We start from the raw sequence: 27,027 nt of genomic DNA on the forward strand, positions 1-27,027 counted from the left end.
CACTGTTATTTGCCTGGGAGATAAAATTGTCAGTGTATCAACATGTTGAACTCTATTGGGAGGGTGAGTAAGGGTATTGGTGTTAGTCGTACCATCAACTAGTTGTTTGATAGAGAATTGAAGCTGTGGCTGTGCTAAACAGATGCCAGGGGTGTGGTGTGTTCCTCCATTTTTCCCCTAAATCAGTAGGGTTCTGGTCATTGACTCCTACAACGTTCCCTGGAATTTTGAGCCAGTGCATCATTCAGAAGTTATTATGTTATTGACAGACACAGAAATGCCGTTGAGTTTACAACCTTTGCAAGCTTGCCAGTCATTCCCTGTCCCATTCCTTATGCATCCCAACATTTTGTTTGATTTTTGATTGCAGTTGCACATTGAGAAGAATGGATGTGGTTAATTTAAAATCCTGCAAGGTATATGAGTAGTTTAAAATTATTCCTTCCAAAGTGCATTTCCTTGCACTTGTCAATACTGAATGTTGTATGTTGTTCTGTTGCCCAGTCCCCTAGCTGGGTTAGGTCTTTCAGGACTGGAGAAAACTGTGAGGAACTGCAGACTTGCCTAAATAATTTTGTCATCTGCCAACGTCACCACCTCCCTACTTCCCTCCCTTTGTAGATTATTAAACATCCCTCTTAGCACCATACCTTGGGACTCCTGATTAACCTTTTCACCATGATGAAAACTGACCACTGAAACTTTTCATTTCCTAGCCAGTTTCTGACCCTTGGACAGCACTTTTCATCCAATGACGATTTAGTTTATTTAGGTTTGGTTACAATATCATTCTCTCTTCCTCTTTTCTGCCACACTGATGTACCCCCTACACATCCACAGTACCTTGCACACCCCGCTCTTTCCTATCCACATGGATAAGCATCCAGCTCCCCACACTATTCACACAAACCTCCCCTCCCCCCCTGCTTAGATCGGGGAATGGGTTCCAGCTGAGCCTGGCTTCCCACTGCTACCCCTAACACTGGGGATGCCATCAGCTAAGTGCTAGTTTACCTGCTTGCTCTTGTTCCCACTGTTCCTTCCCCCATCCGGGTGGGGCTAAACGGACTCTCTCATTTTCTCTGAGCAGGTGTTTGACAGCAGGCCCGTGCTCAGCATTTGCCTGAAGGTAAGTGAGAACTCAAGATTGCAGAGAATGGCAGCCTGATTGTGGTCTTTCAGGAATTGTTCCCTCGGTGGGGTGGGCAGCGGTTACAGAATTCCTCTTCTCTATTAGGTCAGGCAGCAGATCTGCCTCTATCTCATGCCCAAATGCACTGGCTCTTGGACACTCTGCCCTCATTTGTACCCAGACTGCCTAACAGCAGGACTCCATTGGAGCTCCACTGCTGGTACTTCCCCGGCCTCTGCTGCCTATGGAATCCTACACACACAACAACTACAGTGAGGGCTCACAGAGCAGCCACAGGCAGTTTTCATGCTGAGCCCAGAAGGCAGCAGTGTGTGTCCCTCCATGGCCCTCCCCTTTCCAGCTGGGACCTCACACACTGGCTGCTTCATTGCTTATTATTATTGTTTCATTTTGTATTCCTAGTGATATGATATAGCCCCTGTGCATAACAGGAACTTTAATCACTAGCAAAAGGAAATGTCCCTCTAAAGCTACCAGACTTGTTTGCAGTTGGATTTCAGTGTGACTCCTCACAGGAAATGGAGATCCAAATCTAGCCCTTAAGCAGGAGAGATCTGTGATGGACCTTTAGAAGAGATTGCCCTAAAAGAGAGGAACCTTTTCCTGTTTACCTGAACTCCTTGCTAATGTGGAATTGCCCTTGGCTCACTCAAAGAGGAATTTAAAGTTTGGTTGGTGGAATAGCCAAATGCAATAAGAAAAAGTGTGTGATGTATTTATTTATCATCTTTCTGCATTCACAGTACGGCCGCCTCTTTGTGGAAGCCTTCCTGAAGCTTGCCATGCCTCTCTTGGATTATAGCTTTAAAAAGCACAGGGTAAGAATTTCAGAGGCACAGAGATTTGTCTGAAATCCATTTGGAAGCTGAAGTAAGAGCAGAATGCAGCAACTGGCTTCTTGAGTGCATTGCAGTAGACCAGTCTTGAGAGGACAAAAGCGTGGATCATACTTACATAGTCTACATCCAAAAATAATGTTTGCAGCCTCCTGGCCAATGCAGACTTGAGAATAGCCATCTTCATCACTTCAGCTGTGTAGTCATCTAAACACAACTGGGATTAAAGCAAGCCCCTCGTTTGTGAACTTTGGCAGTTTTGAGATGACCTATTTCATGTCCTCCAGCCCATTAGATCAAACGATGGGCTAGGAAACATGCATGCAGGCTGGTGAGTAGACAGTTAATATGAACAGGGTAGCAGAGTGCTGTTGGTAGGTCAGTAGGTGGCTTTTTGTGGTCTGTGCCAGGTGGAGTTTTTCCTGCCTGGTTTCATTCTCCGGTACTGAGCACTACAATATTAGAAGCTGGAGGTCACAAATCTCATGGCATGGATCTCAGTCACTTGACCTATGTCTGCTAGAGTGGAAAGTAATCTCCAGGCCAGACCCTTTTTCACACACACAGAATCCTCTGGCCTGGAAACTGATTGCTGGAACACCACATGTGCAGAGCACAGGAACAGCTGGAGCTTGCAGTGTTTTGGCACCAAAGAAACCTAACAGCAGAGCCACAACCAGCACTTCCTCAATCAGTCCTGGCTGGCTCCTTCTGTACCACATCAAGCAGCATCACTAAGCAGCTCTGCTGGGGGAGATCATTAGGCCGCTGGCCTTAGGATGCTGGCAGCAGACCTCCTGCCTGCTGCTGCTCCTCTCTCTTGCCTCCATCCCCAGACTGTGACCATGGGGTTTAGTGGTGTGGCTGATGCCCTAAGACCATTGGGTCGTACCCAACATGGCAGAGGGTTGGCCACCCCTTGCTGGAGTTTCTTGCTGAACTAGGAGAGTGCATCAGAGTAGTGGAGAGTTTGGCTGAAAATGACATGTTCATATGCTGTGGTCTGCACCATGACTGTCTGGCCCACTGGAGAAAGTATGTTGACAGTTCCATAGTTGCCTAGAATTTAAGGCTTTCGAGGTATCATGACTGGGACTGAGATGCAGCCCAAATGCATATAAAAAAATAATTTGGGCACCAAAACATTGACATTTCCAGGGGCTTCTGTGGCCACACTGGATGTGGTGTCTCAGTTGCCAGTCTCTGAGCAGTCTTTGGAAGGAGGGAGCACATTTATGGTAAGTGCTAACGAACCAGACTCGTCTGACATCAGCCTGTCTGTGCCTGATTAAACGTTTCTCCTGGAGTGTCCTCCCCAGGCTGCAGAGAACTAGGAAGCTCTGCCCCCTTGCTTCTGGAGGCAGGAGCATGCTCTCTCTTCGCTCTCTCCTAGGCTGCCATATCTGAGACCACCCTACCCCTTTGAAGAGCTCAAGCCCCAGAGCACTTGGACAGTGTGAGTGTGCTCAAATGCCAGCTTTGAAGATCCTTAGGGTGCATAGTCCCCACTAGAGTCTCTAGACAGGCCCCAAATTGCTACTTGTGGCTACCCAAACTTTTGAAGATGTTGGTCTCAGTCTCTGAGCTTGGTGGGGGCATTATAGACTACATGTTATTGCTGCCTGGGCTGCAATGTGGGGCTGGCTGCTCTGTGACTGCAATGGCATTTCAGCCAGTGGGTAAAGTTGCTTGTGAAAAGCTGATTTCCCCACCCCTAAGGCACCTTGATCCTATAGGTGCCGGGTTTTGTGCTAGAGAATAGAGAACAGATTCAGCTCAAAATGTCTGGCTTTACTTGGCTGTTTTGCAGAGCTGTGGAACATGATACATCTGGTGAGCACATTCTCTTGTTGGTTATGAGACTATGCACAGAGTTCAGCTCCCTTATGGCTGCCGTGTCTTAACTTGTTGGGTATTTTCTGTGGAGTGGGCAGAGATATGTCTTAATATCTCTGCAGCACTGGTAGGATGAATAGGAGAGGTGATATTCTTGCTTCCAAGTTATCCTTTGTGATGGATAGCAAATTCTTATAGATTTGAAAATTCAGTACCAGTGACTCAGGGGTCCTTTTCATCACAGGAAGACGTGCAGAGTTTGCTGAAAACTTTACAGCTGAGCACCAGACAACTTCATCACATGTGTGGCCATTCAAAGGTAAGGGAGACTCTAGAGTCTACACTAGCTCTTGTATTTGCAAGGCCTTACTAATCTATGTTGATTTCTGTGTGTGTCTGTCACCGTCTCCTCACATGGTGTCTCCAGGGGTCCCACACAGGACTCTTCTTCACAGAAATTTGACCAGGATAAAGGTCCCGTCATGGTTGAAGTGTCCCGACAGCAATGCTGCTCTGGATTCAGTAAGCACAGATTGTTCTGCACTTCCTTGTAGCTGTCCCAGGGAATATACTTCCCAGGTTTACTCATCTGCTCGGTCTCCTCTGTTGTCCAGGCCCATTAGTCTGGACGAGTATGCAATTCCATGGGCAAGTTAATGATATAAAGGTAGGGGAGGGTCATTTGATTTATAAAAATCTACAGAATCATAAATTCAATGGTCTCATCCTCTGTGGCCTGGCAAGTGGGACTCACTCCCCCCTACAGCCCTTCCCAGCTCCAGGTCCTCCCATTGGTAGAAATGTTGCTGATACAATGTCGTCAGAAATGGGTTGAGTTAGGTATCACTCAAAAGCCATTTCTCCCACAAACACAATAGTACCAAACATGACAAATCTAAAACAATTCTATAGATATATATTCAAGAAAAGGTTTAAAAATCAGCAGTTGTTTAATTATACTTTAACACAAGGATGCATGGCTTACATAAAAAAGACACTGCTCTTTGGTAATGCTAGGGAAGTTAGACATTTAGGACTGAAAACATTTATTCATCAAAGTCATCATCAATGTTGTCTCCATCTAGGGCACCACTGCTAGATACAGTGTCACACTGATCCTTGTCAGTGCCGCATTCGCACATCTCGGTACATGGCAGGCTGCTGGCCAAACATTTGCAGGGAGGTGAGCATCTGGTCTTTGCACACGAGCATTTGATTAGCTGAAGGATTGATTCGGGAGCACATAGTATTTCACACACAGTATTTCACACACACAAGTGTGATCAGTCCATCCTCCAAGATCAATCCATTCCTGACAAGGAAGGGTAGTTTTGGATGCACTCGATTATCCTGGAGCCATTTCACTGCTTGATAATTTGCCCTCTTAATAGCAGGTATAAATGCACCCCTTTTTGGTGGCAATTTTTCTCCTGTTGTCTGCTTCTTGGCAAACATCACCAATGTAGCTCTGCAAGTGTCGTAATGTTGGTCTTCAAATGGTAAGGTCTGGTCTACACTACGACTTTAATTCGGATTTAGCAGCCTTAATTCGAATTAACCCTGCACCCGTCCACACAACGACGCCATTTAATTCGAAATAAAGGGCTCTTTAAATCGATTTCTGTACTCCACCCCGACGAGCGGAGTAGCGCCTAAATCAATTTTAGCATTTCGAATTAGGGTTAGTGTGGCCGCAATTCGATGGTATTGGCCTCCGGGAGCTATCCCACAGTGCACCATTGTGACCGCTCTGGACAGCAATCTGAACTCGGATGCACTGGCCAGGTAGACAGGAAAAGCCCCGGGAATATTTGAATTTCATTTCCTGTTTGCCCAGCGTGGAGAGCACAGGTGACCACAGATAGCTCATCAGCACAGGTAACCATGCAGGCCGATAATCGAAAAAGAGCACCAGCATGGACCGTACGGGAGGTACTGGATCTGATCGCTATATGGGGAGAGGATTCAGTGCTAGCAGAACTTCGTTCGAAAAGATGAAATGCCAAAACTTTTGAAAAAATCTCCAAGGGCATGATGGAGAGAGGTCACAATAGGGACTCAGATCAGTGCCGCGTGAAAGTCAAGGAGCTCAGACAAGCCTATCAAAAAACAAAGGAGGCAAACGGTCGCTCCGGGTCAGAGCCACGGACATGCCACTTCTACGCCGAGCTGCATGCAATTCTAGGGGGGGCCGTCACCACTACCCCACCTGTGACCATGGCAGGTCGGGGATAGTCTCATCAGCTACACTTGAGGATTCTGCGGATGGGGAAGAGGAGGAGGAGGACGAGCTTGCAGAGAGCACCCAGCACTCCGTTCTCCCCAACAGCCAGGATCTTTTTCTCAGCCTGACTGAAGTACTCTCCCAACCCTCCCAAGCCAGTATCCAAGACCATGACCCCATGGAAGGGACCTCAGGTGAGTTTACCTTTTAAAATATCAAACTTGTTTTAAAAGCAAGTGTTTTTTAATGATTACTTTGCCCTGAGGACTTGGGGTGCATTCGCGGCCAGTTCAGCTACTGGAAAAGTCTGTTAACGTGTCTGGGTATGGAGCGGAAATCCTCCAGGGACATCTCCATGAAGCTCTCCTGGAGGTACCCCAAAAGCCTTGCCACAAGGTTTCTGGGCAGTGCAGCCTTATTCCGTCCTCCATGGTAGGACACTTGACCACGCCATGCTTGCAGCAAGTAATCTGGTATCATTGCCTGACAAAGCCTGGCAGCGTATGGTCCCGGCATTTGCTGGCATTCAAGCAACATCCATTCTTTATCTTGCTGTGTAATCCTCAGGAGAGTGATATCGCTCATGGTAACCTGGTTGAAATACGGGAACTTAATTGAGGGGACAGAGGTGGCGTTTCTACTGGGCTGTTTGCCTGTGGCTGAAAAGAAATCCTTCCCTGCAGTTAGCCAAGTGCAAGGGGGGAAATTGGCCCTGAGCTTTTCGCGTTTGGCTAGCAGGGATCTTCTCTGTTACCAGCCACGCGGTGGGGGGAGGGGTACAGCGATCATCCCAGAGAATTCATGGTGGGAGGGGAGGGAGGGGGGGGGTAGTTTGGTTCCTGCAGGGATCTTCCCTGATACCAGCCACGCGGTGGGGGGAGGGGTACAGCGATCATCCAGAGAATTGGATGGGGGGGTGGTTAGTTTGTTTTCTGCTGCTGCTGAATGTTAACAGAAAAACCGCAGCACTCAACGGGCTTTGCTTGGTATGTGGGAAAGGAGGGCGCAGAAGCCGAAAGACAATGGCTTACCATGGCCGCATGCAAGCCGAAATCTGTTGCCCGGACCTGTGATCTCTAGCAGCAAAGCCACAGGCACTCAGTATTAAGAGGCAAAATGCGACCTTGCACAGAAATCACATGTGCTATGTAATGTGAATAGTGTTGGTCACCATGAAAGAGTATAAGCATTGTTCTGCAAAATGTATCTTTTTAAAAAATTCTCTTTTTTTTCCCCTCCCTACAGCAGCTGCAAATTCTTCAAGCCTCCCTCCTCCGTCCCAAAGGGTATCACAGATAAGGCGTCGGAGAAAGAAGACGTGAGACGAGATGTTTGCAGAAATCATGGAATCCACCCGCAGTGACAGAGCTCATCTGAATGAGTGGAAGGACACGGTTTCAAAGTATAGGAAAGAAGCCAGTGAACGTGAGGACATGAGGGACCAATGTGAGGACATGAGGGACCAACGTGAGGAGAGGAGAGACGCTCGAGATGAGAGGTGGCGGCAGGAAGATCAAAGGAGGCAGGATGCAACGCTGGGGCTGCTGCGTGAGCAAACAGACATGCTCCGGCGTCTGGTGGAGCTTCAGGAACGGCTGCAGGAAAACAGAGTGCCGCTACAGCCCCTGTACCCCCCTCCCCATGTTCCATATCCTCCTCACCCAGACGTGTAAGAACGCGGGGGGGGGAGGCTCCGTACACCTTCCCATTCCACCCCAGTGGACAGCCCAAGCAAAAGGCTGTCATTTTTTTAACCTTTTTTTAGTGGCCTTTTCCTTCCCACCGATCCTCCTCCCAAACCCCACCCGGGTTCCCTCCCTGTTGTGTTTAGCCAGGTCCCCCGCAGTGGTATTCTCCAAAGACTCAGCTGCTAGTCGGTACTCTTTGTCTCCCCATTGATGCCTAAAAATGATTAAGACCAAAGTAAAAACAAGGATTTTGTAATTAATTAGTTTGGGAGTGTAATTAATTATGTTATGTAATGTATGTTATGTAGCTGTGTGCATACTGTTTGGGGATAGATTCCAGTAATTCCTGACCCGATACTGATGTCTTAACCAGTGCCTTGTTACCACTCTTGGCATAATAAACAAAGCTGATAAGCAATATCACTGAACCACTTTTTTGCTGATGATAGCAAATCAGCTTGAAGCACTCCTTCCATTTATAGAAATCTGTAACGTTAAAAAAACTAATCAGGTGTCCTATTCTGAGCATTAACTGATAACACAGACTGGCAGCCAAGGGACACAACTTAACTTGCGAGGGCTGCATGTTTGGCATGCCTGTGTTCAACTATGCTTTCATAAAAAAGTTGATTTTTAAACATTTTCTCCAATATCTATCTACAGAATTGTTCTAGGTTTCTCATGTTTAGTACCATTATGTTCATGGGAGAAGGAGCTTTCAATGATACCCAACTCGACCCATTTCCAGCAACATTGTATTATCAAAATTTCAACCAACTGGAGGACATGGAGTTGGGAGCCAGGTGGATGGGGCAGCAAGTTCCCCCTGCCATGCCACAGAGGATGGCACTATTGAAATTATGATTCTGTAGATTTTTATGAATCAAATGACACTTCCCTTACCTTTCTATCACTAACTTGCCTTGGAAAGAGATTTTAGTATATTAAGCTTGCAGACTATATTGCCTACCATCGTGAGGTTTTGCACTGGGACTCCAGGACCTAGGCTAGCTACTTCTCCCCTCCTTCTCACTGTAGGCTTATTCATTATGCACAGCCTCCTAGGTATCCTCCAAACTGCGGATTGTGGCAGCAGCCACCCTCAAGCATTGAAAGATCCAGATCACTCCCTAACTCAGTTATTGATCAGCTGCACATGAGTAGCACAAGAGACTCCACACTGTGGCACAAATGCCTTCCCTCCTCAGGCTTCGTCACCAGTGAAGAGCAGAGTGCCGGACCCATCGCAGCAACTGGCACATCTGGGGCTTCCTTTAGTAGGGAGGAAGCGATTGTGCTCCCCAAAAAGCATCATCTGTCAAAGGCTAAGGATGTGAGGAGGACTAAGCTCAGAAGTCCTGCAGCCAGTGGGAATTATGGCTTCGGTTATAGGACCCTGGGCATAGCAACATGCTTGACCTCTATGCTCTTCCTGTTCATAGAATCATAGACTTTAAGGTCAGAAGGGACCATTATGATCATCTAGTCTGACCTCCTGCACAACGCAGGCTACAGAATCTCACCCACCCACTCCTGTATCAAACCTGTGTCTGAGCCATTGAAGTCTTCAAATCATGGTTTAAAGACTTCAAGATACAGAGAATCTTCCAGAAAGTGATCCGTGCCCCACGCTGCAGAGGAAGGCGAAAAACCCCCAGGGCCTCTGCCAATCTGCCCTAGAGGAAAATTCCTTCCCGACCCCAAATATGGCGCTCAGCTAAACCCTGAGCATGTGGGCAAGACTCACCAGCCAGACACCCAGGAAAGAATTCTCTGTAGTAACTCAGATCCCACCCCATCTAACATCCCACCACAAGCCATTGGGCATATTTACCACTAATAGTCAAAGACCAATCTCATTATACCATCCCCTCCATAAACTTATCAAGCTTAGTCTTGAAGCCAGATATGTCTTTTGCCCCCACTGCTTCCCTTGGAAGGCTGTTCCAGAACTTCATTCCTCTGATGGTTAGAAACCTTCGTCTAATTTCAAGTCTAAACTTCCTGATGGCCAGTTTATATCCATTTGTTCTTGTGTCCACATTGGTACTGACCTTAATTAATTCCTCTCCCACCCTGGTATTTATTCCTCTGATATATCTGTTCTCTCAACGGAGCCTGTAGGAAGGTGACTACAAGAACAGAATTGCTTTGGATGCAGCCTCATGTTTCCCTGAGATGGTGGAATACCGCTCACTCCCTCCCTGATGGAGAGGAGCGACCCGAGAGATCCCAGCACATGGTTATCTCTGTAGATACTAGTAGAAAAGTATGAGGAGCAGCCTTCCTGTCTCATTTGGGCCAGGAATTGTGAACAGAAATCATGATGTCAGCTCTAGCCTACATTAACAAGAGGAAACACAAGAAGCAGATCTCCAGCCAAGGAGACAAAAAAACCTGTTCCTCTGGGCAGAATCTCACCTGCTTGGCATCTTGCTTAGGAGACAGACTAGCTCAACCAGCAGGATCTCCTGCAGGGAATGCTTCCACTTCAAGCAAGTAATTCACCTGATTTGTTCAGTGGAAGGCGTCCCAGCCCTCTGTTCATTGCAGAGCTTGGCTCTCAGCTGAATCAGTTCTGCAGCCGTCACAGAGAGGTCAAGGTAGGGCAGAGGACATTTTTCTCATCCATAGTGGTCCCTTGCTCTCAAATGGGGGGAGGCCACTCCACCTCACTACACATCAAATAGACCAATCCATGTCTTGACTTCTACCCCACACTGCCACGCAGAGCTCCTCTGCCTATCTCAATGCTGGCAGAGGAGCAGAGAAGGTTCAATTGCCTCAGACTGACTGACTGCCCAGGATCTGGTACGTTGATGTTCCTGTCCCAGGAAAATCCCATTGCCCATTCCTCTGGCTGTCCCCTGGCTCCTGGCAGGTTCTGCTTGAAGGCCTGGTGCTTGGAAAGTCTATTTTAGCAAAGGAAGAAGAGTAACAGCAGAGTGGATGGCCCTAACTGTGCCTTTCAAGACCATGTTTGAATCTCTTTTGAGGAAACTAACAACAGCATCAGCATTCTCTTCAGTTTTTCTCTTCGGTACCTGACAGTTACAAGCTTAACTCCAGCCTAGCAAAATGTTTTACCAGGAAATTTCCTTAGGTTTTTAACCCATGTGAGAATGCTTGGAGCCAGGAATCCCAGTGGAGCCTGTGTGTTGTGTAGGGACTCTTTGGAACTCTGACGGGAGAGGTCATTGAGACAGGGAGGAAGGGCACTGCCAAGGGAGAGGAGCTTGGGAGGGCCGCCAGCCAAGGAGCAGGAATTTATAGCCTCTTAGTTGAATCCTAGGATCTTGTGCTCCCTCTTTCTAAAGCACTGTGTGCAGAGTATGTAGCTTCTATCACTCTACCTGGTGGACGGTACATCTTAGTGAGAGGAAATGTGTGTATGGTAGACACTGGGTGACTGATTCCTTCTGAGAGGAAACTGGTAAAACAAGGAGCCTTGAGCAAAGACAATAGGATGTGACCTACTCAGAAGAGTTTTATATCACTGATGTACAGAGCTAAACTGCTGGAACAGGCCCCTGGCTGAGCAGATGGGTTCCAGCAGAAACTGGGCCCTCCACAGTACTGAACAGATTAAAGGGGAATGAGTTGGATTTGTCTGTGGGAGTTACCAGCTGTCATTGTGGGGCTGGACAGGGACGTTAGGGCTCACTGGGCCTTTCTCCATATTGGATAGGAATTTTGGGTTGCTCAGGGGAGTAATTTTGTCTCCTCTTGCACAAAAGGCTAAAATAAGCTTGCAAAGATTTTTAATCTTTTTTTTTTATATATATAAATCCGGCTTAAAAGAGTTTGGGGCTAGAGATGGCAGCATTCTCCTCGGACTATTCCAGCCACACCAGATCCTTGGTTGCTTTTGCATCTCTTCTTTACACCAAGATGCCTCACTGCATAGATTTTAAATAACAGGAGAAGCCTTCGGGGGGAGGGATAGCTCAGTAGTTTGAGCATTGGCCTGCTAAACCTGTTGTGAGTTCAATCCTTGAGGGGGCCACTTAGGGATCTGGGGCAAAATCAGTACTTGGTCTTGCTAGTGAAGGCAGGGGGCTGGACTCGATGATCTTTCAGGGTCCCTTCCTGTTCTAGGAGATAGGATATCTCCATTAAAAAAAAAATAAGCAAGAATTAGGTGTAATTTCATCGTGTTTGTGTCCCATATTTAGATTCACCAAGACCTAGGATTGACCAACCATGTGCCTTTATTGAAAAAGTCCCTGGAGCAATTTGTATACCGAGTAAAAGCCATGTTGGCCTTCAACCACTGCCAGGAAGCATTCTGGGTGGGCATCCTCAAAAACAGGGACCTGCAGGTAAGGATCACAGCATTGCCCGTCCTTTTGCTTTGGGTATTGTCACAGCTCAGGAAAATTGCACCTGTATTCCCTCTCCATGGTCCAGCATGGGCACCTACTCTCAGGCTTCCAGCTCCCCAGCCATCACCTCTCTTGGCTGAAGACCCGCATCTCTCTCCCACCTGACCAGGATATTTCCAGGCCACACACTCCTGTGCCTGCACTGTGAGTTCCCCAGCAAGGCAGACTTGCTAAACACGCCTGCGTTGCCTTCTCCTCAGAGGTTATAAACAGTGTAATTTCCCGCAGTGAAGTTACCATACAGCTCTTTCCAAGCAAGCATTTTTATTCCTAAGGAGAAAGCATTACAGAGAAAATGTTAAAAACAATAAAAGAACCTACATGCATTAGGAAACATTCCTTCCTATCTACAAACAGTACGAGAGGCCAATCTCCTGACTTTGATGCCAAACCCTTGTTGAGGTTGGGGTGATTTCTGGTAAGAGTCTGACATTTACTGATAAATAATGACCTACTAGAACAGAAACAGAATAGATGTGCCCACAATACAATTGCTATTTGCCATCTAAAAATAATTGTTTGTATTAAATTAAACAAAAGCATTACTCTGCTTGGAAAAGTGACTCTAAATAACCTAATGGTATGGTTAGGTATTGAGTGTCTCTTGACTCCAAATCAAATATGCTCAGATTACAAAGAAAACAATGTTTTGTTTCCTAATGTCCAGCCCTGCAATTCAGCCTGGAAACTGTGAAACAAGTTAGGTCTTTTCATCTTGTAGATCATCATCATCATCATCAGTAAGATGAAGTATACATTTACTTTGGTCATCAAAGTCAGCAGATCGGCCTCTCGTACAGTTTGCAGATAGGAAGGAATCGTTCTTGCATGGTCGCTTTTCAGAGTAGAGCTGCACCTTAAATACACTTAAAAACTAAAATATAAATTCTAAGTGTAAATGTTTTCAATCAATAAAACGAATTATTTGTAAGTGTATTATAGTAATGTTTATTCTCATCGTTCAGTGAGCATGCCTCCGCTTCGTTCACTGAACACCAGCTAGCTTATGTAGTCAGGGCCAGATTCTGATCTGAGTTGTACCAGGGTAAATCCAGAGTAATTCCAATAATGTCAGCATATAGAATTTGACCCCGAATGAGGCAGGAGTTCTGTAGACCCCTGTGTCATTCGCTGTTTACTCCTGCCCTCTTGGCTGTGCACTGAATGAGACAGCGGTCTTGCAGAACTGTAGTATGTGACCAAGTCATTCAGAAACTGTGATGTAATAACTCTGCCCCTGGTGTTTTTGAGTTAAGATTGTACAGGCAGCCTTAACTTTTTGGTATTTACTGACTTCTGAGTGCTTCACTGTAACATTAATATTCTCCTGCCAGTTTTTTGTACTGAAGTCAGTGACCGAAAGACACTGCTCTCACAAGCCTTTCCCCTTGCAACTGGTCTTCACCAACAGTAGTGTAAATAGAAAGAACCCAGAGTCACGTGAGGCCCTATTCATTTTAAAAAATGAGTTACTTTTGGTTTAACTGCCTGCACTACAAGCATGCTTGTTCAGAGAAATATCAGAGGGTATCTGTGCATTTTCAGTGGAATTGATGCTGTATATTTTTGCACTAGTTCTTTAAGTTGAGAGAGCATTCATTTTTTACTGATCCTCACTTGGATGAAATTCAGAGGTCCTTGTGCACCACTTCACTGCTGTTCTGCAGGCTGAGATGGGGAATAACTGGTGCCCAGGCTTGTTTGGGGCCCTGTGCACCGAGAAATGCTGTCCAGAGACAAGAGCGAATGGACAGTTTTTATTTTTGCAATGTTTGACATTTCAGGACCCTGACTGCCCCTTGCCTTTTCCCTTCTTTCTGATGGCTGGCACTTCGACTTGCAAAAAGGACAAGGGGCAGTTGGGGGCCCCAAAACTGCCAAGCCTCATTTCATATATATATATATTTTTAAAAAAAAAAAGGCCAAGCCTGACCATTTTCTTTCCCCACCCCTACTCCCCCACTGCAGTCAAGCAGGACATATGGGGGGGGAGGGGCAGCTCATCTCTGCAGAGAAATCTTATTTGCAACCAAATGCAGTGCATTTCTGTTCCAGCAGGGGTCGCTATTGCTGCTCCATGCATGAATTTGCCTCAAAGTATTTACCATGTTCACTTTAGGGAGAAGAGATCCTGTCTCAGGATTCTGAAGAGAATGACCCAGGGGAGGGAGTTTCCCAGCTCCCCAGAGAAGATCCTGCTGAGGTATTTCTGTACACGGCAGCAGTGCCTATTGCTTTTATGGTTCCTGACCATCCCTGGTGGTATTCAAGTTGAGTTACACTTGTGATGACCTTTGTGTCTGCTCTCTCTGCAGGGCAGGAGCAGAGACCATCTCTCTCACTTGCTCAGCTCCAAGACAGCACTTTCTCCTCACCGTATTAGAGTCCTGCTGCCTACTGAAAAAAAATCTATCTTAAAAAAATGCAGACAGCAAAGCCCTTGGGTTTTCTTGACTGAGTTAATAACCTGAGCCCTGCAAGCAGAATCAGTCTTGTTGCTATTCTCACCAAATGCAGTTTTTTCTTAAACATTTGCTATTTTTAGTTCAAGATGAGGCACAGCCTCTTGGTAGGGTGAGAAGGCCCCGTGCCACAGTAGGTAAATCAATAGGGAGTGCTCTGCTTTGCTTCAGATGAGCTGGGCAGAGGCTGGGGGTACATCCTGGACTGAAGTTAAGCTAAAGAAAGTCCAGATGAATCAAAACTGGGACCCCAAATCAACCAGACTATTTCCTTTTCTGGCTACTGGGAAGCAAAGACACTCCAGCTCCCTCCTGTGTCCATTGGAATGGGAAAAATACTGGTGTCCCCTGGGCAGTCATTGAAGTGAAAGCTGGAAATGCCTTATTAGGTCCCATTTTATCCCTCTTCCTACTGCACTGGTAAGGGCAGGATTGTTCCCTACAGCATACTTCCAGAGGCAGCTAGTGGGTAGCTCCACCCACTTGCTTCTGTAGGCAGGAGTGCAGACTCCCAACAACCCCACACCCTTAAGAGCCCTTTCCCAGTCACCAGCGGCTTGTGCCATTTTCTTACACATACACACTCACTCTCTCTCTCTTTTTTCTCTGCCTGTTTCCCCACCTTTGGCTTGAGTGATCTTGCTGCTTAGAACAGTGGTTTCTCTGTCTCTCTCCCACCCCTGGAAAGCAGGCATTTGCTGGTGTCTTGCTGTAGTGACTCTCCCCAGCAGCGCTCTCAAGCAGTCCTCCCAAGCTGCAGGGCATGAGCTCCAACCAAACCTTGTTGACAACATAGATTCATAGATTCCATGGCCAGTGTGATCATCTACTCTGACCTCCTGTAAAATACAGGCCAGGGAACTGCCACACAATAATTCCTAGAGCAGATCTTTTAGAAAAAACAGCCAATCTTGAGTTTAAAATTGTCACTGATGGAGAATAACTCCAATTACAATGAATTACTCTTGCTGTTAAAAATGTACACCTTATTTCTAGTCTGAATTCGTCTAGCTTCAACTTCCAGCCATTGGAGCGTGTTATGCTTTTCTCTCCTAGATTGAAAAGCCTATTATTAAATATTTGTTCCCCAAGTAGGTACTAATAGAATGTGATCAAGTCAGCCCTTTTAACTTTCTCTTCATTAAGCTAACACAAATGAGTTCCTTGAGTCTGTCACTATAAGACATGTCTTCTAATCCTTTAATCATTCTTGTTGCCACCCAGCACCTCTTCCTCTGCCAGCTAACTTCCCTATCCCAGTCAGTGTGGCACTGCCTAGTCCTCCAGGGTCAGAGACAGCAGGACAGAGCTACACAATAGGCAGGTTTGGAGGATCAGGCAGGAGATTCTGCTCTCTTTCCCCTCAAGACACTTCCCTCAGGATTCTTTGCACTCTCCCTTCCACATCCAGTTTCTCCTCCTTGGGCCAGTACCACCACCCACTCACACACCTCTCAGCCCTACGCAGCCATTTCAGCACTCCTTGGTATCCACTGTGTTGCTAAAACAGCTTGGAAATGCTGTGCAAGCTGGTGAGTTATAGGATTCTTACAAGGAATCGTGGGAGTTTGACCTCTGCTCTCACAATTCTCCAAAACCAGAGGAATCCTATAATGCTTGGCAAAAAATGTTTGAGAATGGACTGATGGGGTGCAGTAAACAGAGATACAGTCCCAGAGGATCTTGTGGCTCAGATCAGTGCAGCAGAGTACTAGTGGCATGCTAGCAGACTGGATATGGGGTGAAATTTCAGGGCTTCTTAAAGCTATGCAGCATGGATGCACTGAGTGGTTGGTGGAACAAATGTACAAGATGGCTGATGAAGTACAAATCATTCAGCTCTGTAGTGCAGACAACACCTACACGAGAGAAGAATCAGGCCCTTTTTTGTTTGAATACTGACATTTCTGGCCTGCCAGTGATCACTGAGGAGGACTTGTATGCAATCTGTGTCTGCAGGCCCCCAAGGTTACATCCAGTCCTTGGTTCTATAAATATTTCTCCTCTTTTCCAGGGGGAAGGTGACATTTCAGGGAGCGAGGGTCGATCCAAGCACAATGATGATGATGAAGAGAGTTCTGAGTAGACCTTGCAGCCTCCCAGCATTCTGTTAGCTCCCCATGGCATAGAAGCTTGGTATTATCCAAAACAATCCACACCTGTCACAGCTGAATAGACTCTGGGGGTTGGAGGCTATATGCCCATGATGAGATGTTAATACTGTGCAACAGTAAAGAAGGTTCACATGCAGCCAGGTCTTTATAGATGGTATTTAGTCCCCATTTAGTGTTGGTTGTGTAGTCTATATCGGTTGGGAGTTTTGCACCCAGACATATGGAAAAAAAGTCAGACGTAGAACTATTTTTATTTGTTCTTGCCTCCAGATACTTCCTAATAAACTCTTTTCCATATGAATTCCTTTCCTTCTCTGCTGCTCCAGGGAGTGGATTTCAAGGGGAAACTCTGTGGCTTTCTGTCTAGAAACGCACTGAAAGTTTGGATTAGTTGCCAAAGTGAGAGAAGTGATATTTACAGAATGATACTGTACAAGAACAGATTCTATGAAATATTTGCACAAAAACCCACCTTCCCTCACCAGTCCAGCTGTTGGAGCCCTGGTGAGAATTACCTTCTTGCATTGGCCATTTATTGGGACAGAAGAATCAATGGGAGAGCAATCCAAATGCCCTCAGTAGTGGCAACATAAAGTGCTCATTAATGGTGAGAGAAAGGCTTATCATAGTTGTAAATTACAAAAAACAGCTTAATGCCAGATGCCTTGTTTACTAACTCATTGACTAAACTGAAATCCCTGCCCTGGGCATGTGGAATCAGTCACTGTGTATTGTATGGGTACAGCATAAAGCTCTCCTTGTGGGAAAAGCTCCCTGGGGTTCTAACAGCTCTGACTAACATGCCTTTTCCAGGGCTTAGCCTGGATGTGTGTGTGGGGCAGCCATGGCTGTGATGGTTACAGAGGGTGTGTGTGGGGGGGTGCTGGCTATAAGGAGTGTGAGAGGGGTGCCTATATCGTGTGGGGTAGCAGTGGCTATAAGGAGAGTAGTGGGTGTTAGGGGGTGGCTAGAGGGTAGCGGTGGCTGTAGGGGGGGTGGCCCCGAAGTCGGGGGGTTGCAGAGGGGGCTGGGGGCCCGAGGGGGTGGCCGTAGGGGTGTAGAGCCCGTCGCTAACCTCGCCCTCCTGTGCTCTTCCCAGGGCGGGGTGCCAGAGGCGGGTCTCCGCTGGGGCGGGCGGATACGGGCTTCCCGCAGGCTCCCCCAGGTTCGGGCTCGCGAAGGTGGGGCTCCATCATGTGTCCCTTTGCGATCTGTACCCCGCACATGCGCAGTGCGGCAGGGGACTGGGCGCGCGGGCGGCGCCGCGTAGGCGGGGGGCTGGGCGCGGGGTGACTGCGGCGGCCATGTCGCTGCAAGAGGACCCGGTGCAGCGCGAGATCCACCAGGACTGGGCCAACCGCGAGTACATCGAAGTGATCACCAGCTCCATCAAGAAGATCGCGGATTTCCTCAACTCCTTCGGTGCGTGCGCGCCCGGCCCGGCTCCAGCACCTCCCTCCCCCCACCAGGCCTAGGCCGGCTCCACCTCACCCCAGTTCGACCCCCCCGCCCGGCTCCGTCCCGCCGCGCTCTGTTCGGGCGGGTTCTGGGGTTGGAGCTCCCCGAGGGGCGGGGGGCACCTGTCCTGGCCGGGTACCGCGGGGCCTGAGCCTGGTGCAGTCTCTGACCCGACCCTTCTTCCCGCAGACATGTCCTGCCGCTCCCGGCTCGCTACCCTTAACGAGAAGCTGACCACGCTGGAGCGACGGATCGAGTACATCGAGGCCAGGGTGAGGGGTGGAACAAGGGAGGTGGCACCAGGGGACAGCCCCGGCGTGGGAGGAGGGGTTGCCCTGCGAGCAGCTCGGTGCAGAGCTCAGCCCACGCTTAGCAGCTCAGGGACAGCCGGGGCCTTGCTGTTCAAGCCCCCCTGCGGCTTTTACCCCATCTCCAGTGGGTATTGCCCTGCTGCCCCCCTTCCCCCACGCCCAGCTAGGCAGTAACGCTGTGCCCAGCACCGCCCACCAACTAATCTGCTCTTTACACAGTGAGGGGATGTGTGGGACTCCCACATAGAGCCCCGCTGCGCTAGTTCTTACTGTGGGGTGGTGGTGCAGGCCTCTCTCCCGAATAGTAGTCCTGGAGCTCCTGCCCTCTGCACACTCTGGTGGGCATCCCAACAGTATTTACATTGGGGCATTGGTTTGAGCCAACAGGGCTGGAGAGAGAACTGAGATCTTGGTGAATCAGTGACACTGGCCTGGGCCCAGCCTTGCTGCGAGGGATGACTTTTACCCAGTTCCCAGTGTACGGGAGCTCATTAACTTTCCCTGTGTGGGCAGACTGGCTAGCCCTTGGTGACTGCAAGCTGTGCTCTTCTTTGGCAGGTAACAAAGGGCGAAACTCTAACCTAACTGCAGGAGGCTGATGGGGAGCTGATCTGGAGAAGATTGTGCGGCTGTGCCAGAATTGACTGTCAGGCATCTGATTTCTTCGTTACTTCTCATTATTAACAGGACTTCAGCTTGTTTCTGCCCCCTGCAATGCAGTATCCCTGCCTTCAATACATGGCTCCAGGGTGACTCCAGAGGAAATTGATAAAATGCAAATGAGCGTGTTGGATTCAGTGATTTTATACAGACAGATTCATGCAGCTGTCAAATACTCCTGCACCCCTTAATCTCTCTCTAATTCCCAGCTGTGCATGTAGAACTCCAACACTTTGTAGCTGCAGAATCTCTCGGGCCAAAGGTCACTTTGTGGAAAGAAAACTTCTCTTGGGAGCTGACTGGCTGAGGAAGTGAGTGTCCATGCTGTTCGTGGGCCACTCCACTGGTGGTTTCAGTTCCTTTAGCAAAGTGGTGCTCAACCAGGGGTCTGGGGACCCCTTGGGGGCCGCAAGCAGGTTTCAGGGGTCCTCCAAACAGTGCCAGTTAGACTCACTTGGGCCCAGGGCAGAAAGCCAAAGCCCCACTGCATGGGGCTGAAGCTTGGGGCCCTGAGCCCTGCCACCAGGGGCTGAAGCCAAAGCCTGAGCCATGTAGCTTCGGTGGAATCTCTGTGGCATGGGGCCCCAGGCAAATGCACTGCTTGCTACCCCCTGGCACTGGCCCTGGCTTTTATATGCAGAAAACTAGTTGTGCCACAGGTGGGCTGTGGAGTTTTTATAGCGGGGGTGGGGAGACTCAGAAAGAAAACGGTTAAGAACCCCTGCTTTAGCAAACACTGCAACTTAAATCTCTTAGCACAAATGTCAAGTATATCCATCCTTCCAGTCTGCAAACAGAGCAGTAGATGTGCTGTGTGTGTTTGGACCGGGGAGAGGAGGCAGGGGGATAGGTAATGTGCCAAGATTAAACTCTCTGAGCAGGGTGGGTTTCAGAGTTTTCTGTCTCTTTTGTATTCGGTAGTATCACATGGGGGTGTCTTCCATTTGTGTTTCAACAATAAACTGCCTCTGCTGATGGGGTCTGAGCTGATCTATAGCTGGAGTGCATTGTCCGGGATGCCGGGGCGAGAGCGTGGCCATGGAATGCAGCTGGCCAAGAGAAGTGACAGTGGCCTGTTACTGTAACAGCTGCAGTTGCCTTTTGCTATTCTCTTCCTTCCCTCCTCCACCAATTCCTGCCCCAGGGGGCTTCGCTTCTACCCCCCTAAAATGATTAGTGATGAAATAGTTAATGGTGCCAGTGCACTAAGTTTGAGTGTTAACACTCCAGTCCTGTTAATAGGGGTGCTCACCCCACTGAGTCACTGTTGGGCTTTCTGCAGACAGAAGCACCCAGCACTGCAGTGGTGCTGTGGGTCCCATCTGAAAGTCATGAGATTTTTGGTGAGCTCACGGGTATCTTTGGCCTCCTGGTTTCTTGGGGCTGACTGGTCACATTAACAAACAGAGCTCGAAACTGATGGGTTTTAAATGAAAGCTGAATTATCTCCTAATCCCAAGACTCCGGGAGCTGGGCCATTCCAGGCTGATGGTGGTTTCTGTCACCCTGAGAGGGAGGAGTGCTCATAAGGGGGAATGGAGGGAGTCTAGCTGCTCTGGTAGGCCCAAGTCTTTCCTGCTATCCTACTGTTTTGGCAGCCTTCCGGAAAGTGTTTCTAATATGTTGTTCTCTTGTTTAGTCTAACACAGGGGTCTCAAACATGCGGTCTGCGGGGCTCTTGTGTGTGGCCCACCAAGCTCCCCGCGCCCCTCTGCCTACCCTTGGGATTGCCTCCTGAGGCTGCAAGCGCCATGCTGCTCTCTGAAGCAGCCGGCAGCACGCCTCTTCGGGCCGGGGGGAGGGGGAAGGAGGCAGAGGGCTCCGGCATTGCCTCCTACCAGGCACCGCCCCCCACAGCTCCCATTGGCCGGAAACAGGGAACCACAGCCAATGGGAGCTTCGTGGGAGGTACCTAGAAGAGCGGCAAGAGCTGCACAAGCGGGGAAGCCTGAGCCCCTCCCCCAGGGGCTGCAGGGACATGATTCCAGCTGCTTTCTGGAATGGAGCAGCATGGAGCTGGGGCCAAGGCAGGCAGGGAGCCTGCCCTGGCCCCAGTGAGCACCGCTGCCACCCCGGAGCCGCTCTAGGTAAGCGGCATCAGGCTGGAGCTGACACCCTGAACCCCTCCTGCACTCCCAAGTCCCTGCCCTGAGCCCCGCCACATCCCACACCCTGCCTGCACCCCAACTCCCTGCCCTGAGCCCCCTGCCACATCCCACACCCTGCCTGCACCCCAACTCCCTGCCCTGAGCCCCCTGCCGCATCCCGCACCCCTCCTGCACTCCCTGCCCTGAGCCACCTGCTGCACCCTGCACCCCGACCCCCTGCCGCACCCCTCTTGTACCCCACACTCAAACTCCCTGCCTTGAGCACCCTGCACACCTTCTGCACCTCAACTCCCTGCTCTCAGCCCCCGCTGCACCCTGCACCCTTTCTGCACCCCCTGGGGGCAGCGTTGGGGTGGGGACTTCAGGGAAGGGATTGGAATGGGGCAGTGAAGGGGTGGCGCAGGAGTGGGGCCTAATTGGAAGGGGTGGAGTGGGAGTGGGGTCAGAGGCAGCGTGGGGGGGGTTCAGTGATGCAGCCCTCGGGCCAATGCACTAGTCCTCATGCAGCCCTCGGGGTCATCTGAGTTTGAGACCCCTGGTCTAACAGAAAGAAAGTAAAGAAGGGGGTCTGATTACCCCCTGCTATATTTATAGCAGCAAACACCAGGTGGGGAAGGGCTCTTTAAGCTAAAGGACAATCTTGACACAAGAACAAAGAGATATGATCTGGCAGTGTACAAATTCAGGTTGGAAATTAGAACAAGGTTTCTAACCGTCAGAGGGATGAGGTTCTGGAACAGCCTCCCAATAGAAGTTGTGGGGACAAATGTGGGGCATCATATGAATTTTCCCAGTTATACAATGAGGGCTTCGTTACTTTTCTAATGCTAAGGAAATGCTATGACCTGCCAGCCTCAGCAGAGTGACAGTATTTACAACTAAGGCAGCTGCTAACATCAATTTGGCCAGATGCCCCAGGACTGCCAAAGGCCCCAGAACTATTGGAAACTTTAAAAATGCTTCATAAACACTCCAGGCCCTTGTCCACTATATATTACTCCTGGGGGAATTCTGTGCCACTGCGCATGCACAGAATTCACGTCCCCAGCAGATTTCTTTGCTTCCCTGCAGAAAAATGATTTCTGACAGGGAAGCAAAGGGAAGCCGCAAGAGCGGTCACAAGCCATTCCCCGGTAACGCAGGCTTGTCATTTCAGGTGCCCAGAGCAGCCAGCGGAGAGGTATATCACTGTTGGGGAGTAGAGGGGGGACAGGACTAGGCGTGGGTCTGGAGACATCAATCACTGCTGGGGATGTGCACAAACAAGAGAGACTCTGTCCCTCTCGCTCGCTATTGTGGGATGCCTGGCATGGAGGGGCAGGGTTTCAGGATGTTTCTGAGGAGATAGGTGTGGGGCAGGCTCTGTCCCCTCAGGCAGAGTAGAATGTAGCAGCCTGCCTACATAGTGAATTGTTCCCATTGTTCTTTGTGAATTCTCCCAGGAGCATTGCCAGAGTCGTGTAAAGGAGCTTTATTGCAAATGACAGTATGGCCTTATAAATGTTTAAGGCGATTACTAATTAGAACTGGTCTAAATTTTTGGACTGAAACATTTTCCTATCAAAATGTGCTCCATGAACTGTTTACTACTGACCTTTCCGGAGACGGTCAGTAGCCAGTATAAATTGTGAGCTTGATTTCCCAGCCCTCACTTGCTCTTCAGTTGCCTATGATGTAATACTGATCATATGGCTGTATATATTTGTTGACTAATAACCAGAAACAAACGGTCAAATCTAGCCATGTTACTATTAGACAAAGGGAGTTTGGGGATTTCCTCCAATGCTAACCACTCCCATTCTCCGTTCATTGTATTGTAGTTTAACTAAATTACCAAAGTAATTGAAACTGGCGTGATTATATTGTGTTGTTTTGACAAAATATGCAGAATTTTAAAATATTGTGCACAGAATTTTTAATTTTTTGGTGCAGAATTCCCCCAGAAGTAATATATACTCTGTTAATGATGAGGAACTCCATTAATCTGGGGTTCTTTGTAAAGCATAGGAAAGGAATTTGTCTCAGCCCTTAAAAGAGTTCCACGGACAGATAGTACGTGTTAAAATGCCTCTGAGGCTACACTTTATACAACAAAACAGTTTATTCAATATAGAATCACTAGGAGGGTGGTGAAGCACTGGAATGGGTTACCTAGAGAGGTGGTGGAATCTCCATCCTTAGAGGTTTTTAAGGCCCGGCTTGACAAAGCCCTGGCTGGGATGATTTAGTTGGGGTTGGTCCTGCTTTGAGCAGGGGATTGGACTAGATGATCTCCTGAGGTCTCTTCCAACCCTAATATTATATATATATATATATATATATTCTAGTTAAAATGGTGCTCAGTTTCAACAGCAAGATTTCTGTGTAATGGATTAGGGCTTCTCTTATAGTGCCCTCTTCCGGATGGACCCATGCTTGCTCTTGGAATCCTGGAGTCCTCTTGAGGTCCCTTTCAGTCCTATGATTTAACTTTGCTTAAAAAGCCCAGCATATCATCAGTTCTAGGCATGGGATACACATCTGGTACTGTGACAGCATTGAGTTTTCTATAATCAACACAAGCTCACTGTGTTGTCTTTCTTAGGGCCATGTGATGCCCAAGAGCTGTTGGACACTTTAATTACTCCTAGGTTGAACATGCTTTGTATTTCTGTACAAATTCATTCCTGCACCTTGCCAGTGGCCCTGTAGGGTCTTCTGGTCAGTGGCTGTGGTTCTTGTGTAATGATTTTATGAGTCAGCAAGTGTGTCTTCCCTGGCTTGTTAGAAAACAGATTGTATTTTTGCAGCCCAAACACCTGTACCCTTTCACCTGGTGTTAATGCATTGCAGATATCAATGCTTTCCAGAGATGTCAGATTGGCACAAGTGACTATCAAAAAGACAATCATGTGCTAACACTGTTAATTCCCCATACTGCTGGGTGGTACACCCAACTGCTTATCGGGCTGCCCAGGGCTTTTGGTTTTTCCCATAGGAGCTTTCCTATACAATCGCCCATTGTCTTAGACAAAAAAAAAAAAAACCCATTTTCCCTTCCTGGGGCCCCCTCTAGGACAGCAGTTCTCAACCAGAGGTCTGCAGCCCCCCTGGAGGAAGACAAGCTGGTTTCAGAGGGGCCATGGGGCTGAAACTGGGACCAGAACTGCAGGGAGCCTTGAGCCCTCCCCACAGGGCGGGGTTGAAGCCAGGTGTCCTGAGGCCCCCCCGTCTTGCTGGCCCTTGGAGTGTTTCTAGTATGTTAGAGGAGCCTCAGGATGAGACCCTGCCCCTGCTCTAGGACACACCCTCTTATGTGCACTGAGGGGGGATCTGTCCTTTGTTGCACTGCAAAATGGTGGCAGCTGACATCTGCAACAGTGCCTTCAGTTACAGGAGTTGGTGCCTCCTTCCCGGGCCCAAGGACATGCTGTTTTGTAGCCTTTTTTGTTGTTTAAATTGAATTTGATAGGTTTGTATTTAATGACTATGGGTTCAGCTCCTGTTGCTGCAGGTTCAAGCTCAACAGCATGACAATTACCTCTGGTGCTTTTCTCAAATGTGGAGCCTCTAAGAACAAAAGCAGGCCAAGACTTGTGACTGCAGATATAATCACAAGTGCAAACTCTAGTACAGGTCACAGGCACACCTGCATATTGGTCCCAGCACATACCCTAGTACTGGTCCCATTAAGACCCCCCTCATACTGGTGCCATTAGTGGTCCCACTACATACCCCAAGTTTGCTCTGTCAACAGCACAGTGGCTGAAATGCTCAAACTCTTCATCTGCATTTAAAAGCCTTTGAAACAGCCCTTCAAGGTCAGCTGGGCCTCACCAGGTGCAATTCCCAGGGCATGCTAGAGGGGGCCTAGGCTGGGCTCGGTCACAGCAGTGACTGCAGTGCAAGCTCACACACACACACCTCTACTCAAAGGCACCACCCCCTCCTTACTCAGCCACACTGCCCCACCCATCCCTATTCCTGAAAGCCTGTGTGCAGGGAGCTCATTTTCCCTTACAAATGCTCTGAGCCTCCCCTGCATGCAACTGGAGCCGAGATCAGTGTCCCCCTCAGCTGCTCCCTTGTGAGAACTAAAGGGTTAAGTTAGAGAGAGAGAGTTGACTAGGCTCTGAAGTGAACTGGCCAATCGCCACTCAGCATCACAGTGGTTGTGGCTCATGTTCTATATTGAAAATGACATGACTCGATAGCCTTTTTATTTGTTTTTTAAAAACTTTTTATTCTGGCAAAGTTACAATAAAATATTAACATTCTACATCGTACGTCATGTATTCAAGGTCAGGCTAATATTCCAAGACCATGGCTAAAGATTCTGGCTTCTGGCGGGGGGAGTTGTCCTGCTCGGAGCCTGATAAAATGGGTGACCAGATTTCTACATACCTATCCATTTTTGGCACTGCTTTAGTTGATATGAATGTTTTCTATGACAAGAATAATCCATATTTTTATATACCCAATTCCGCAGAAGGAGGGAATCACATTTTTTTCGAATCCTGTTCAATATGGAGCCTAGCTGCTAGCAATAAAAACATGAAATAATCTGCTGTCCTGTTTAAAAGGCGTATCCTTTACTGGAGCATTAAGTAAGCAGATCAGGGGATCTGCATTTTGTTATAAGATGAATGGGTTTAATAATTTCCTCCCAAAACCATCTCATGTTTGGACACAACTACAATTCTTTTTAACCCTTTCCCCACAACTCCTCCAAGAGAGCACCTTCCTATAACAGAAATATGATGTATTTTAACTGGCGTTAGATCTAAATGCCAGCTACACAGTCATTTACAAAAAAATATATTTATGAACTACATAAACGGAAGATGCACGGTCCCTGGCCTTTCCTACAGAAAGAACCACTCAGCCAGATCAATTTTTGTCCAAATCCTTCTTTTTCCATCAAAATTGTCTCCATCTTAGAAATTAAGTCTTTTCTTCCAACTTGTTCTTTAGACAACTCCTCAAACATGGTTAAAGGGTCTAGATAGAAGCATCTTCTATCCAGATTTCGCAATAAAATGTTGGACTTGTAAATACTGAAAATATTGGAGCTTTATATTTTTACATAGATATGGCTATGATTTCAGACCGGGGTCCAGGAACAGCTCTCGGAATTGAGTAATCTCAGCTCTTACCTCAACTAATAGTCACTTTGCTATTTCCTAGGGATATTCCTGATTATTAATGAAAGTAGCTAAGGGAGAGGGCCTGGGCAACAGGAATATAAACAAATTCTCCAAAGCTATAAAGGTGGTCTGGCTTACCAGACAATTTTTTTTTTTTTTTTTTGGTGACCTAAATTTCTTTTTAACACAACAATTACTATGAATAGCTATATCTGGGCTCCAGTCTTGTTTGAGTTTAACCCACTTGATCATATCTGTTAATTATGATGCATAATATTAATAAGCCCAATTAGAGAAATTTAGTCCATTCCACTTTGTAGGTATGCACTTTAAAACTTATTTGTCTTTTATGTTTCCATATGAATTTTAATAGCACATATTGCCATGTTTTTAATGTCAGGGATACTAACAAAGGTGTCTCCACGCATCTGAAGAAGTGGGGTTTTTACCCACGAAAACTTATGCCCAAATAAACCTGTTAGTCTTTAAGGTGCCACTGGACTCCTTGTTGTTTTTAAAACAAAACCAATAGCTTTGGGAGGACATTCATCTTTCCCAAGGCTACCCTGCCCTAGCCAAGAAAATTCACATTAATTTTATTCTCCGTGTCTTTTATTATTTGATTTCACATTGCAGAGTAATTTACCTTAAAAAGATTTTGCCACA

At 47.8% G+C, this 27,027-nt stretch overlaps 2 protein-coding genes across 5 annotated transcripts in view; both read left to right on the forward strand.

The window, feature by feature from the left end:
* Positions 1-17,652, forward strand: part of FANCD2 (FA complementation group D2) — a 178,659-nt gene extending 161,007 nt beyond the window's left edge. For 2 of the 4 annotated variants that reach the window (XM_054034219.1, XM_054034221.1), the window contains exons 39-44: positions 1,091-1,129; positions 1,897-1,971; positions 4,070-4,144; positions 11,913-12,059; positions 14,242-14,325; positions 16,599-17,652. In XM_054034219.1, coding sequence (XP_053890194.1) covers positions 1,091-1,129; positions 1,897-1,971; positions 4,070-4,144; positions 11,913-12,059; positions 14,242-14,325; positions 16,599-16,670 — 492 coding nt within the window. In that variant the 3' untranslated portion in view covers positions 16,671-17,652. The remainder of the gene's footprint in view (positions 1-1,090; positions 1,130-1,896; positions 1,972-4,069; positions 4,145-11,912; positions 12,060-14,241; positions 14,326-16,598) is intronic. The other 2 variants (XM_054034222.1, XM_054034223.1) reach the window with 2 other exon arrangements.
* A 294-nt stretch (positions 17,653-17,946) lies between these two features.
* Positions 17,947-20,117, forward strand: LOC128840365 (probable protein BRICK1-B). The gene is made up of 3 exons (XM_054034224.1): positions 17,947-18,120; positions 18,346-18,428; positions 19,026-20,117. The coding sequence occupies exons 1-3, from the start codon at positions 18,003-18,005 to the stop codon at positions 19,050-19,052; spliced, it is 228 nt and encodes a 75-aa protein (XP_053890199.1). The 5' UTR covers positions 17,947-18,002; the 3' UTR covers positions 19,053-20,117.
* The last annotated feature ends 6,910 nt before the right edge of the window (positions 20,118-27,027 follow it).

This window comes from Malaclemys terrapin, chromosome 7, assembly GCF_027887155.1.
Source record: "Malaclemys terrapin pileata isolate rMalTer1 chromosome 7, rMalTer1.hap1, whole genome shotgun sequence".
Taxonomy (NCBI): Eukaryota; Metazoa; Chordata; order Testudines; family Emydidae; genus Malaclemys; species Malaclemys terrapin.

Coding starts and splice junctions, on each gene's coding strand:
- LOC128840365 (XM_054034224.1), top strand. CDS start 18,003: ATGTCGCTGCAAGAGGACCCGGTGCAGCGCGAGATCCACCAGGACTGG. Junction 18,121..18,345: donor GGATTTCCTCAACTCCTTCG/GTGCGTGCGCGC, acceptor TTCTTCCCGCAG/ACATGTCCTGCCGCTCCCGG. Junction 18,429..19,025: donor TCGAGTACATCGAGGCCAGG/GTGAGGGGTGGA, acceptor CTTCTTTGGCAG/GTAACAAAGGGCGAAACTCT.